The 13439-nt window shown below is 49.9% G+C and overlaps 1 protein-coding gene and 1 long non-coding RNA gene across 28 annotated transcripts in view; one reads left to right on the top strand and one right to left on the bottom strand.

The window, feature by feature from the left end:
- Window positions 1-13439, bottom strand: part of LOC103794101 (uncharacterized) — a 40591-nt gene that overhangs the window by 11768 nt on the left and 15384 nt on the right. For both annotated transcript variants that reach the window (XR_013519527.1, XR_013519526.1), the window contains 2 exons: window positions 9811-9908; window positions 6794-8888 (listed from right to left, as the gene is read on the bottom strand). This is a non-coding gene — a long non-coding RNA (uncharacterized LOC103794101). The remainder of the gene's footprint in view (window positions 1-6793; window positions 8889-9810; window positions 9909-13439) is intronic.
- The window catches only part of FRMD4A (FERM domain containing 4A), a 696700-nt gene that overhangs the window by 676231 nt on the left and 7030 nt on the right, over window positions 1-13439 (top strand). For 18 of the 26 annotated variants that reach the window (XM_054236791.2, XM_054236787.2, XM_054236792.2 and 15 more), the window contains 5 exons: window positions 912-968; window positions 4028-4265; window positions 5112-5279; window positions 6812-7704; window positions 9726-9822. In XM_054236791.2, the coding sequence (XP_054092766.1) occupies window positions 912-968; window positions 4028-4265; window positions 5112-5279; window positions 6812-7704; window positions 9726-9822 (1453 nt within the window). Of the gene's footprint in view, window positions 1-911; window positions 969-4027; window positions 4266-5111; window positions 5280-6811; window positions 7705-9725; window positions 9823-12202; window positions 12275-13439 lie in introns of all 26 variants that reach the window. The other 8 variants (XM_078329488.1, XM_078329485.1, XM_035252807.3 and 5 more) reach the window with 1 other exon arrangement.

The following is a 13439-nucleotide window of genomic DNA, read 5'->3' as shown; positions in this document are numbered from 1 at the left end:
CCATGTTAGCCAGGGTGGTCTTGATCTCCCGACCTCATGATCTGCCTGCCTCGGCCTCCCAAAGTGCTGGGATTACAGGCATGAGCCACCATGTTCAGCCCCAGCTCTCTCTTTCTGACGCCCCATTTGAGACCTTCTGCCCGCCCCCAAGGCACTTGGGGGTTGCCAACAAACATTTTCCTATAAAACATCCAAGGGCCCACCTGAGCTAGAGGAGTAATTAAGGTTCTTGCTCGTTCCTTAGCATATTATTTTAAGAGAGAAAACACCAAACTTGGAATCTGAAGACTTGAGACCTTGATTCACGTTGCCAGAAAGCAAAACCACCTTCCCTTCCTACCCCTCAGTTTCCCCAGCAGTGAAACAGGCAGGATTATTTTACTGTCTCCCTCTTGGGTGTGTTCTCTTGGTTCATTAAATGACATCTATAAAAATAAGCTTTGGAGAGATGGAGCCTGTATTTAGCACGCTTGTTTTCTCTGCTAATGACTGACAAAGTTTATTGAGAAGCCATTTATTGCCATAGGAGCAAAGCGAAGTCCCTACCCTAGTTTCGCATTTGTAGAATAAAAGCAGTTCGCTTCCTTTGGTTTCGCTGGTACATGCCCTGGGTTTATGCAGGGACAATGATGTGGTTTCATCAGGCTGGGGCATTGTAGCATTCTGTGAAACCAGGGCACAACACACAAAGGCTAGGGCACATGGCAGCATCGGGGTGCGGAGGGCGAGCTAATGGCCCGCCACAGGGACTGTTGAAAGAAACACTCAACAGCATTTTTATTGTATCTCATAGGTTCTTTCTGGCTAAAAAGAGAAAGGTCCGGGGTGGTGGTAGACATGCTGTTTTTACAGACAGGGCTTGGTTGGAGGAATGTGCTGAACTCAGAGGCTGTTGCTTTTTGTCTTCTCAGATGGAAACATTGCCAGTGAAGACAGCTCCCTCTCAGATGCCCTTGTTCTTGAGGATGGTAGGTTGATGCATTTCCTCCCTACAAACTTGGAACCCCCAAGTGCTTTGGAAGGGGGCAGAAGGTCTCAAATGGGGCATCAGAAAGAGAAAGCCTGGCTGAGGGAACTCCACCAGGAGGCGGGGGAAGTGCTGAGTAAACAGAGATGAACTTAGATAGTCTGGGGATTGCCCTGTGTAAAGGCACGAGCCAGGCCACAAGGCAGCTGGGCTCCCAGCAAGCTCTCTCAGTTCCCAGTATCCACCTGTTTGGTTGGGAGTGGGTGGGTGCTGCATTAACCCATGTGTATTGGAATTTTAGACTTTCCTGTGGCCTAGACGTAAGTTCATCAGTGAGTGAGGCTTTACATTTTTAGAAGCCAAACCCATTTTTTTTTTTTTTGAGACAGGGTCTCACACTGTCACCTAGGCTGGCCTGCAGTGGTGTGATCTCAGCTTACTGCAACCTCTGCCTCCTGGGCTCAAGTGATTCTTCCACCTCAGCCTTCCCAGTAGCTGACAATACAGCATGCCACCACACCCTGCTAATTTTTGTATTTTTTTGTAGAGTCGGGTTTTGCCATGTTTGCTGATGGGCTCAAGCGAGCCACCCACCTCGGCCTCCCAAAGTGCTGGGGTGATTACAGGCATGAGCCACCACACTCGGCCCAAAACCACATTTTTAGACAGAGAATCCTAATACTAGGCATAGCTTCCTATTGAGTATTCATGGTATCTAGAGGAAAAGGGTAGAAATTGATTTAGATCACAAACCAAAGACTGAAACCCACGAGGAGGGTCTAAGGATCGTGAGAAGAAATGGAACAAACCCTCTGTCGCATCCTAAGACGATAGTGAAAGTAAGAGGGAAGATATCCCCGTAGACGCACGGTCAGGCTGGAAAACTGTCTTCTTATTTCCCATTGAACTCTTAAATCTAGAATTTAGCAGGATATTTCTTGGGAAATTCTTAGAAAAACAGAACTGATCCCTCCCCCAACCCCCACCACCACCCTCCGTAGGGGAAGTAAGAATTCCAAACCCAGAACCATCTGAGAATGTTCCTGTGGATGTTGAACCATCACACTGGGAGGCAAGCGCATTAATTATATGGAAATATATTAAGTGGCAGTTAATTTTTTTGCCCTGTAGGGAAACCTCAGGCAGGCAGTGATAAGTGGCTGTTCAGATGGAAAACAGAAAAGGTCCACACTAGTCATAGTAATCATGATAATTGCAATAATAATAATGATTACTCTTGATGTGGGGAAAGTCTGGCGGGTTATTACCCAGTCACCTTGGCTGTGCTGTTAGAAATCACATTGGAATATTTTTGTCTGTTTCATTACATAGGCAGGGTGGGTTGGGGGGGACATGGGGCTACAAGGAAACGGGGGGCTTGAGCATCAGGGATCCCAGCCCTATGGTTGGCCTCTGAGTACCCCAGTCTCTCCTGGCAAGGGAAAAGGAAAGACTGAGAGAGATTATTCCTTGGTAACAGAGTGGTGCCCTGAGCAAGAGGTAATGTCAGTAGGTAATTCTGAGGTATCATTCAAGATTCCAGCTTCTCCCCGTGCTCCAGATCCAGACCCTGGACTTCCTCACAGGTGTCGTCACATCATTTTGCACCCCACGGTCCCATTGCAGGCTCTTTTTCTGGGGATCCTTCCTTTACTGATATGAGGGCAAAGAAGGAGTAGGTGCAAAGTGGGTGAACACTGCTGGGGGACTGAGAATGAGGCTATGAGAGGAATCACTGAAAATGGATTTAGGGGCAAGCGAAAGGTCGTTGATTGTTTTTAAGGTCTGCTTCTGTGCACTATTGCCCTCCAGCTCCCATCTCTGCCTTTCCCATGAAGTTTAAATCATTCTCTCCTCTCTCTCCTCAATGCTGACCTCCAGCCTGGAGTCCTCGTTTATCCCCCTCCAGTCTTTTTCCCTTCCTTTCTAGTTTTAGAAATGCTGCCTGGTGAATACTTGTAAAACAGCATTTTTCACCCCGATGCATCTGTGCTTAAGACATTGCAAAGTTATCCTGTGGCTTTTCAAAATCTCAGCTCCTTAGCTTGGAATTCCAGGCCCCCATCAGCTGGGCTCTTGATGCTCACGGTATACACAGAAGGCAGCTGTGCTGACCAGAGAGCCTCCCTCACTCCTCCGCTCCACCTTACCAGCCCCTGCCTGGCCGGATGTGCCTGTAAGCTGGCATCCTGCCCTCGGGGCCTCCACACTTTGCTTCAAGCCCTTCGTTCCTCCTCCTCCTCTTTGCCTGGCCACTGCTCAAGCCCCTTCAAGACCAGCCTCTCTCACAGGACCTCCTAGTCTCACTGAATTTGCTTTTTCTCAGTCCTCTAGCACACTAACGTGTGAGAGCATTCCTTTCCTGCAGGCAGGGAATCATTTATTCATACTTAATCTTTGTAGCGCATCTCCTTCTTAAGGCAGTTTCAAAATTATACAGGAACAGATTAAAAGAGAATATACACAGCTCTGGGGAAAAAAGCACAGAGTAGACGCCCCTGACCCACCCGGCAGGTATTTACAATGGACGGATAGACCTCATTCATTTTTCTCACTCCAACCAATGTTTATCAAGCGCCTACTGTGTGTTGGCTGTCATTTACAGCGCTGAGGATCTAGCAGCAAGTGAAACAGACAAAACCCTCCTGAAACTCAGACCCTCCCAAAGTGAATTAGATGCTTAGTGTCTGTTGAAAGACAACTTACTCTGGAGCAGTAACTACATTTTGCTGTTTGGTGTGAAGCAGTCATTTGTCGATGCTGTTTAATGACGTTCAGACTTCTCTCCATTTGTGTCAAATCAAAAGTGACGCATCTCGTTTCCCATGCAGTCCCGCCTGCAGCGGGGTTTGGTTTGCCTGGTTTGGTTTGACTCGTCTTGACTTGTCTTGGCGACTGGGGAAGAGTCCCAGGGTTTCTCATTACAGGAGTGAAGGAAAGGTGTGGGTTTGGCTGTGTGGCTCCAAGGTGGGGGTGGGGGGCTGGAGGGGGCAGGGGCTCTGTTGCAGCCTGTGGAAAGGATGACCGGGGCTCAGTTCCTCTCTTCCTGTCTTTGTGCAGAAGACTCTCAGGTTACCAGCACAATATCCCCCCTACATTCTCCTCACAAGGGACTCCCTCCTCGGCCACCCTCGCACAACAGGCCCCCTCCTCCTCAGTCCCTGGAGGGACTCCGGCAGATGCACTATCACCGCAACGACTATGACAAGTCCCCCATCAAGCCCAAGATGTGGAGTGAGTCCTCTTTAGATGAGCCCTATGAGAAGGTCAAGAAACGCTCCTCTCACGGCCATTCCAGGTGAGCTGGGTTGTGAATGAGGCCAGAGGAGGCCTCTGTTTATGCTTTGGAAGAATCAAAGGGCTGTCCCAAGTAGCATCCACGATGACAAAATCCCTGTCAACCTAGTTCCTCCCTCTGGGGTTTGCCTTTCACGGGGCTGTGCTCACAGCACCCTCTGCTGCCGACCCTGTTGAGGTACAGATTTGTGATTTAAAGGGAAATCTGGGGTTTGGCCCACAATCAACGTGATGGCAGATGGCTTGAATGTTGTTAAATTCCAGAGGAATTAATTAGGAGATCTCAGGCAGCGCTATTCCGAAATGGCAAGTCGAAGTCCACTTGTAGCAACTGCAGAGTGGTTCAGAACTCCACCCCCTCACCCAGCAGAATTCTCCTGCCAAGCAGCTGTAATCCAAGCTGTGTATTATCAGCTCATTACCAGGCCAACCTTGGAGAGAGGGTTCTTTTTTGGAAGGCATTTGGGATCTGCTTCTCTGCTTTTCTCATTTCCTTTAGTCACCCTACTGAGCTTCAAGGGGGTACCACAACAGCTCAATATTTGTTTCTTGGAAAACAAAATTTGTAAGGGCAGGGCAGTCACACTGCCTGATAAAGAGAAGGCTGACGAGGGTCTTTGTCTCATATTGCAGAGGGCTTGGGGGGCGGTTCAGGGACCAGGATGCCTACCCACTGCTGGGGAAAGGCTGAGAACCACAGTAGAGGTCTGACCAAGCGAGGTGGGAGTCATGGGCTAGCTTTCCCCATACTGGAATCAATGTCCTGAACTAGCTAGCACCCATCCCCCACCCCCCACAAAGGTGCTGTCTGTCTGGCAGTGACCACATGGCCTCCTTTGCTTTGTAGCAGCCACAAGCGCTTCCCCAGCACAGGAAGCTGTGCAGAAGCAGGCGGAGGAAGCAACTCCTTGCAGAACAGCCCCATCCGCGGCCTCCCACACTGGAACTCTCAGTCCAGCATGCCGTCCACGCCAGACCTGCGGGTCCGGAGTCCCCACTACGTCCATTCCACAAGGTGAGTCCCACCTCCCTGCTCAAACCAGACCTTCTTTTTTAAAATTGGGCATTGCCAGCTCCCAGCTGGCCCAAATAATAGATGAGCTGCAGTCAAACCTGAACCCAGGAGGATAAATGAAGCAGAATAAAAAACCAGGCTGGCAGCGGTCAACGCCGTTAGCCAAGAGACCCATGCAGAGGGCACTTGGAATCAGCGAGAGAATCACCAGGCTCCTGGAGACAGGGAGCATGGAAGGTTTCCTAATCAAAGCAGAGACAGCAGAGGCTAGCAGGGTTAGCATGGGAAGAGCTGGGATTGGGTGATCGCTAATCAGTGGTCCTCTTATATCTTTCTATGGAGGCTTAAATTTATACTGGACTTCCTTTAGTGCCTCAAAGTGTAAATTCATCAAGAGCAAAGAGCCATGCAAAAATGAGGCTTCAGTGAATCACAACTTCTGTTTCTGAAAAGAAGCAAACCAGATCACTGCAGGCCATGTGATGCGTGCTTTCAGCTCCTTTCTGAGTGGCAGTCGGAAGTGGGGCTTACCTCTTCCTGTGCTTGGCCAGTAGGGCCACTGAATTTCATGTGTAGTCCCAGCATCAGGCAACGTTATCTGCCATGTGATGCTGTTTCACACTTCCCTGAGCCCTGAATGGACTCAGATGAGCAGAATGAATTGTAAAGTAATGGTGTGGTGAGTATCTGCATCATTCATTTTTTAATTATCTCATTTGCCATCAGCCTTCTATTTCCCAGTTTTCACAGGAAAAGGAAGTCTATTTATATGGATTTTGTGACAGGATTTGGTTAAACTATATGAAGGGCCTCTGTAGGACTGTTCTTTGATCTGATTTGTAAATATGAACATTTCATCTGGTTTGTGTTTTTGCTTTTTAAAAAATATAGACTCCCAGGCTGGAGTGCAGTGGTTTGATCAAAGCTTACTGCAGCCTCCAGCAATCCTCCCGTCTCAACCTCCTGACTAGCTGGAACCACTGGTGTACAATACTACACCCAGCTAATTTTCCAAGTTTTTTTTTTTTTTTTTTTAAAGAGACAAGGCCTTACTGTGTTGCACAGGGTGGTCTCAAATTCCCAGGCTCAAGCAACTCTTCAGCATCCTGAAGCCCTGGGATAGCAGGCCTGAGCCACCGTGCCCAGGTGGCTGGTTTAACATGATACTGGAGTCATGATTCTGTGGTTCTCCTTGTGTCTACAGAATCATTTCCACTTAAAAAAAAAAAAAAAAAAAAAAAAAAAAAAAAGCCTCAGAAATGGAAATCCTTCTGTGAGTGTCCTAGCTTCGGTCCCACTGGGAATCAAGGTGGAGACCCTAACTTCGCCTCCCACAAAGGACAATTCCATTCATGTGGAAACAGCAGGCAGTTACCGGATCCCCGGGACAGCCCTGCTGAGGGAGACTTTGGCTTGCTGGGCTGGGGTCTGAGCCCGCGTGGAGGCCCCCATTGCCCTACCTGGGACCCCTTCCTCCCCGGGCCCACCCCCCCACCTCCCACCCCCAGACCAACCTGGGCGTCTCCTGGCAGGTCGGTGGACATCAGCCCCACGCGACTGCACAGCCTCGCACTGCACTTTAGGCACCGAAGCTCCAGCCTGGAGTCCCAGGGCAAGCTCCTGGGCTCGGAGAACGACACCGGGAGCCCCGACTTCTATACCCCGCGGACTCGTAGCAGCAACGGCTCGGACCCCATGGACGACTGCTCGTCGTGCACCAGCCACTCGAGCTCGGAGCACTACTACCCAGCGCAGATGAACGCCAACTACTCCACGCTGGCCGAGGACTCGCCGTCCAAGGCGCGCCAGCGGCAGCGGCAGCGACAGCGGGCAGCGGGCGCGCTGGGCTCAGCCAGCTCGGGCAGCATGCCCAACCTGGCTGCACGCGGGGGCGTGGGGGGCGCAGGGGGCACAGGCGGCGGCGTGTACCTGCACAGCCAGAGCCAGCCCAGCTCGCAGTACCGCATCAAGGAGTACCCGCTGTACATCGAGGGTGGCGCCACGCCCGTGGTGGTGCGCAGCCTGGAGAGTGACCAGGAGGGCCACTACAGTGTCAAGGCCCAGTTCAAGACCTCCAACTCCTACACGGCGGGTGGCCTGTTCAAGGAGAGCTGGCGCGGTGGCGGCAGCGGCGGTGACGAGGGCGACACGGGCCGCCTGACGCCATCGCGATCTCAGATCCTGCGGACTCCATCACTGGGCCGCGAGGGCTCCCACGACAAGGGCGCGGGTCGCGCCGCGGTGTCGGACGAGCTGCGCCAGTGGTACCAGCGTTCCACCGCTTCACACAAGGAGCACAGCCGCCTGTCGCACACCAGCTCCACCTCCTCGGACAGCGGCTCGCAGTACAGCACCTCCTCCCAGAGCACCTTTGTGGCGCACAGCAGGGTCACCAGGATGCCTCAGATGTGCAAGGCCACGTCAGGTGAGGGGGAGGCCGGGCGCGTTCGGGAAGGCCTGGGTGCGAACTGCTGGTGTTCAGGGCTACTGCCGGGAGGTACCCTTACATCTGGGTGCAGTGAGGAACCAGAGTCAGTCATTCACTCCGGGAACGCTGCTGTCAGCTGCGGGAGACTTGAGGCATGTGCTGACTCCCCTTCCTAATTGCACCCTGACCCTCCAGAGGGCACTAAGCCAGCTTAGTCAAGGTCTAAACCATCTCTTCCATCCAAGAAAGTTAAGTAATGTCTCCGGCTTTATCCAACCAAAGGTGCGCCTTTACCCTAGTAAGGAGAGGATGCCAGGAAGTGAGAGCCCACAGCTGTGGCTTGCAAAGGAAGCTGGTTGGGGATGCGCTTGGGTCAATCCTAGAGATTGGGCCAGTGTCTCCCCACGTAGGGGCAGACTGGCTGATAAACAGAGGGCCAGAGCCGTGCATGTCACAGAACTCCTGACTGCTCCTGGCTTCCCATTTCAGTGACAATGTTACAGCGTAGCCACAAACTAATTTTAGTTAAGCGTCTTCAATATCCTGGATATTATGCCTGAAAATTTCCATAATCTAAGGTTAAGGTTGACCTTATATTCTTGTGAGCAACAGCATTGTGCAGTATTGAATCAAGTAAAAAAAAGAAAGAAACCAACCAACCATTCCCTAATGAGGCTACATTTAATAACAATAACAGTGATGACCAACCCTGAGCAGTTGCCTTGCGCTCTGGTCTCAGCACTGGCATATTTACATACTCTAGCACTCACAGAAAGGGAGAATGAAGAGAACAGAAATGGTTAACACTAAGGATAAAATGAGAGTCAGAAGCCAATGGGAGGAGCTCTGAGTCAGGAATTTGACAAAGATCAGGGGAAAGAGAGTGACCTGAAAGGTAATGTGGGGTTCATCCTGGGGGAACTGTAGGACATTCTCAGTACCTGGAGACAGCAGGGAAAGAGGCAGAAGCTGACTGCCCAAGTGAGCCAGGCTCCTGCCTTCTGTCCCCATATCCCTGTTGTTGGCCAAATGACAAGCTCCAGAGATCAGGCAGTCGTGGGGAGTTCCATGGACTTCAAGGTCCTGGAACCTTCTTTATATTCCTCCTTCATCTGTAAAACAGCACAGTGAAATTCGCCATTGCCTCCCCAGGAACATCTTGAGCACACTCATCTGTGACCCTATTAGATAAAGAACCAGCAATTTGTAAATACCTCCGCCAAACTGGAGTGTTGATGTTCTATCAAAATTGCAGCGCTTGTCTAGTAGATTTGCTTTATGTAAAGAGATTAGGGAGATCTTTTGGAACATACTTTAGAGTAAAACTTTTAAGAAGCTGTATCTGAAGTTTACTGATGGAAAAGATTCCATTCCCAAGAAAGCAAAGGATGCATTTAAGTAGGACTGACTTCCTACTAAATCTGCCTGCATCAGTAAATGCCTACCAGTCAGGTTTGGATTAGCTACTAAAAGTCCTGCTTTTTTCAAAACGCACTACAGTAGCAATGATAAGCCTGAAACAGCAGAGAGAGCAGGCTTTAAGAATCTTTCTGGGTGCACTGTCTTCACAATGGAGAGAAACAGGGCCACACTGAAAATGCCCTGAGGCCAGAGAAACAGGCTCTTCCTATATGAGCCCTGCTCAGGTGTCCTCTCAAAGGACATGAGGACATCAGGTTCTTTGCTGCTGCAGAAGCTGTCACCATCCCTATGGCCACTCTCTGATGGCAAACTGGGGACCTAGGATCCCAGGTCAGCTTGGCTCAGAAGGAAGGTGCATGGTAGTGACGAGAAAATGCAGAGGTTGCAGGGGAGGGGGGTGGTGGAGCATGCAGAGATGGTTCCCCACTGTGACCTTGCCGTAGGGAGGCTGAGACCCTGACATGGGGTCCTTTCCAGCATTCCTGGACAGGGTGACCTCTGGCCGCTGGGTTGGTGTTGGCCAGCAAGTCACAAGCCCCTTTGCCTGTGTCTGATCCCTGTCTTCTCTTTGCCTTTGTTGCACCATCTGCATCCAGCTGCCTTACCTCAAAGCCAGAGAAGTTCAACACCCTCAAGTGAAATTGGAGCCACCCCCCCAAGTAGCCCCCACCACATCCTAACCTGGCAGACTGGGTGAGTTCTCCTTCCAGGCCTTTGGCCTGGTTCTTATTCCATGTTCTTCATTGTGTCCGCTCCAAAGTGTCATAGACGTTCAGATCCTAGTGACATAAGGGTAAGACAGTAAACTGACAATGAGAGTTCACCACTGGGAAGTGTCTTCCTTTCAAGAGAAGCCCCATGATCTGCTGTCACCTCTGCCCACTCCTTTCCCTGGCTGTGCCTTTACAGAGGTGAACTGTCTGTGTTCTCTTAAAGTAGGTGGTGGTCCTTGGGATGTGGGAAGATGGAAGCAGGAAGGGGGACTGTGCTGCTCGAGTCACATTTCCAGATAGCATTTGATTTCAGTTCAGATTATACCCAGGCCAACTCAAAATGCCCGGCAAGAATGTCAGGAGGAGAGAGCCAGCTGCTTAACTGAGAGGCAGGTGATATCTGCTGTTGTAGGATGTCTCAGGGTACAAGAAAGAAGGCTCTGTCCCGGCCAAGCGCTGTTCTTTATCAGCACACAAACGAGATCAGGTGCCCTGAAGCCTTTCATCAGAGGCTACAGGCAGCAAAATAAATGAAACCAAAAGGCAACTTCTTTGATAGCTTTCTATGTGTGCAAGAGCATTAGAATGTTGTGGCCAGTGAGATTGTTCGGACCGACTGGAGGGTCTGGCAGACACAGGTAACCTGCCTGGCCCTTCAGCAGCTGCCTCTTCTGTTGTCCCTGAGACATGGTCTCTAAGTAGATGTTAGGTTCTGTCAACATCTATTGGTTGGAGGAGTAACGAGTCCCCTTCCCCAGTTTGGGAGCATCGGGGGACGTCTGGAAAAATCGGACAACTAGCTGGGAGTTGAATCATGAGAAAAGCACAGTTCCAGAATGGGCTCCAGTGCCTGCCTTTCAGGCGCTCACACTTGGAGTCTCACTCTGTTGCTCAGGCTGGAGTGCAGTGGTACAATCTCGGCTCACTGCAACCCCCGCAGTTCAAGTGATTCTCCTGCCTCAGCCTCCCAAGTAGCTGGGAAGTGTGCACCACCGTGCCTGGCTAACTTTTAGTAGAGAAGGGGTTTCACCATGTTGACAAGGCTGGTCTCGAATTCCTGACCTCAGGTGATCTGCCCACCTTGGCTTCCCAAATTGCTGGGATTACATGTTCCTGGCCGACATTTTTGTTCCTACAAGTTTATCTGTAGCAATTTTACACCAGGTTTTCTGGCAAGAAAGAAAGGGTCCTAACATTTATTGAGTGCTTGCTGTGTACTCAAAGGCTGGGAGCAGCTTCTAAACACATATGAGCTTATATAATCCTCACTGCACTCTAGCAAGGGAAATACCCAGATGTTACAGTTTCATAGCTAAGGAAAAATAAGTGCCTGGCCCACCATCAGAGAGCTGAAGGGAGCTGAAATTCTAGCCATGCCCTCTATGACCCCAAATCCTGTCTTTTTCCACTACACCAGTGGTTCTTAAGTGTGGTCCCAAAGCAGCAGCATGAGTGAGCCTCACCTGGGATCTTGTCAGAAATGCAAATTCTCGGGCTCACCTGTACCTAAAAATCCAAAATTCTGGGGGTGGAGCCCAGCAATCTACCATCTAATAAGCCCTCCAGGTAATGCTGCCACGCACTCAAGTTTGACAGTCACTGAACGATCCCATGCTGCCTCTGATTCCGATCCCCCAGCTCAGTGTTCTTGTGCCCACTCCTACTTCTCCATCTGTTGGGCACTGGCTGCCCATCTGTCCTTACTACAGATCATTAACGTTTGCTCAGATACCACCCACACCCCAGCTCTCACCTGTGTGGCCACACCGCCTCTATAAGGTTTAGGGTCTAAGATTAATTCATTAGAGGAGGATACATCTTTCGGATATGTAATACATCCCTCCACTGACTAAACCACCTCCTTTAAATAAGAAACTTCAGATCGCAAGATCCCTCTCTAGAGCTTCCAAATTTTCTGAATCATGTCCAGTGTCACCAGATCCAAATATATGATTGTATTATTTCACTGGCAACAAGCTCTGAAATGTACAAGCACTCCTCAGGGTCCTGTGCACTTAAGATGGCCTTGAAACTTGCCTATTTCACCATCTACAACTAGTGAGGACTCAAGACAAATTTGAAACAAAAGAGCTATTTTGGTTCTTGACGTAAACCGTTCGCTATGATATGATAAGAAATGAGGCCACGGGTAAAAAGCACCAAAGAGGGCCTGGCCTGCCTAACAAACTAGGTCTTGACTCAGTTATGGGGACTGAAAGTTCTGCATGCCTTGTTGCTAACTCGCGTGTCTAATCAGGGGGCCTCTCCGATGTATTAATAAGCTACCAATTGTGTCTGTGTCAGTTCCTCTCTGTAACATGACCTCTCTTCTCTTCCTCCTCCTGCTTTCCTTTGTTCAGAGAAGCAACAGAAAACTCACCCATTCTGGATGGGTCTGAGTCTCCACCTCACCAAAGTACTGACGAATAGAGGTACCGTAAGGGGAATTTGCTTCCTAATGCCCATGAGTTGCTTTTCTCCATCTCACCGTTTCTACAAGGAGGCATCTGAATGCTGTATTTATGCCATATTTCTAGATACATGGATCTCTATGTTTAGATGGAGGTTCTTCCATCATATGTTAGATATTGTCAACACTATTTGCCAGAAAAGACCCCCAAAGTATGTTTTGTTTTGAGACAGAGTCTTGTTCTGTCTCCCAGGCTGGAGTGCAGTGGCGCGATCTTGGCTTACTACAACCTCTGCCTCCCAGGTTCAAGCGATTCTCCTGCCTCCCTAGTACCTATAGGCACACACCCAGCTAATTGTTGTATTTTTAGTAGAGATGAGGTTTTGCCATGTTGGCCAGGCTGGTCTCAAACTCCTGTCCTTAAGTGATTCGCATGCCTGGCCACAAAGTACGTTTTAGGGTCACCATGTCCTACCCACATTCTTCAGTCCATAAGCCAGCATTTTGATCTCTAGAAAGCTAGATCCCGGGCACCACCCTGGCCTACTGAACCTAACATGCATGTAACAAGATTCCTGAGCAAATCAATGCACACTGAAATTTGCAAAGCACAGGGGCAGAAAACAGTACCACCTGGTCTGGTTCCTAGCCCCGGGGCCCTTACAGTCTGACTGGGACACTAGGCATTGAAATCCAATTGCCTATCAGGAAATATACGAGGGGCATGAGAAACTGCCACACTTACGTATTATGTGCTCTAAGACTTAGACACAAAGGCCTCTGGAGGGAAGAGGAGCGGGGCTTAGACAGGTGGAGATGGGGAGAGATCACTCCAAGTACAAAAGCAGGGATGCAGAGACAAGGGTGAAGGGCGGCAAACAGATAGTCTTGTTTTACTGTAGAAAAAAAATTGACTTTTGAAAAGTAGGTTAGGACAGTATGAACAAATTAGGAGAGAGACGGAGAATCGGGGGACTTAGGCATTGAAAGGAAGGTGGACTCCCTCCCCCCACCACACCAACAACCACATGCCAGAAAAAGAGAGGATGATGTCATGAGCCAACATTTTTGAAGTAGGGAGAATGGACTTTTTCTCCCCTGGGATGGGGGAGCTGATCATCTGCTAAAGGTGATGGAGGGAGGGATGAGAGCCAGAACTTGAGAATTAACCAGGTTTGAAAGAGCTG

Source organism: Callithrix jacchus, chromosome 7 (genome assembly GCF_049354715.1).
Source record: "Callithrix jacchus isolate 240 chromosome 7, calJac240_pri, whole genome shotgun sequence".
NCBI lineage: Eukaryota > Metazoa > Chordata > Mammalia > Primates > Cebidae > Callithrix > Callithrix jacchus.
The sequence above is the reverse complement of the archived record's forward strand: the minus strand, read 5'-3'. Positions and strand labels throughout refer to the sequence as shown.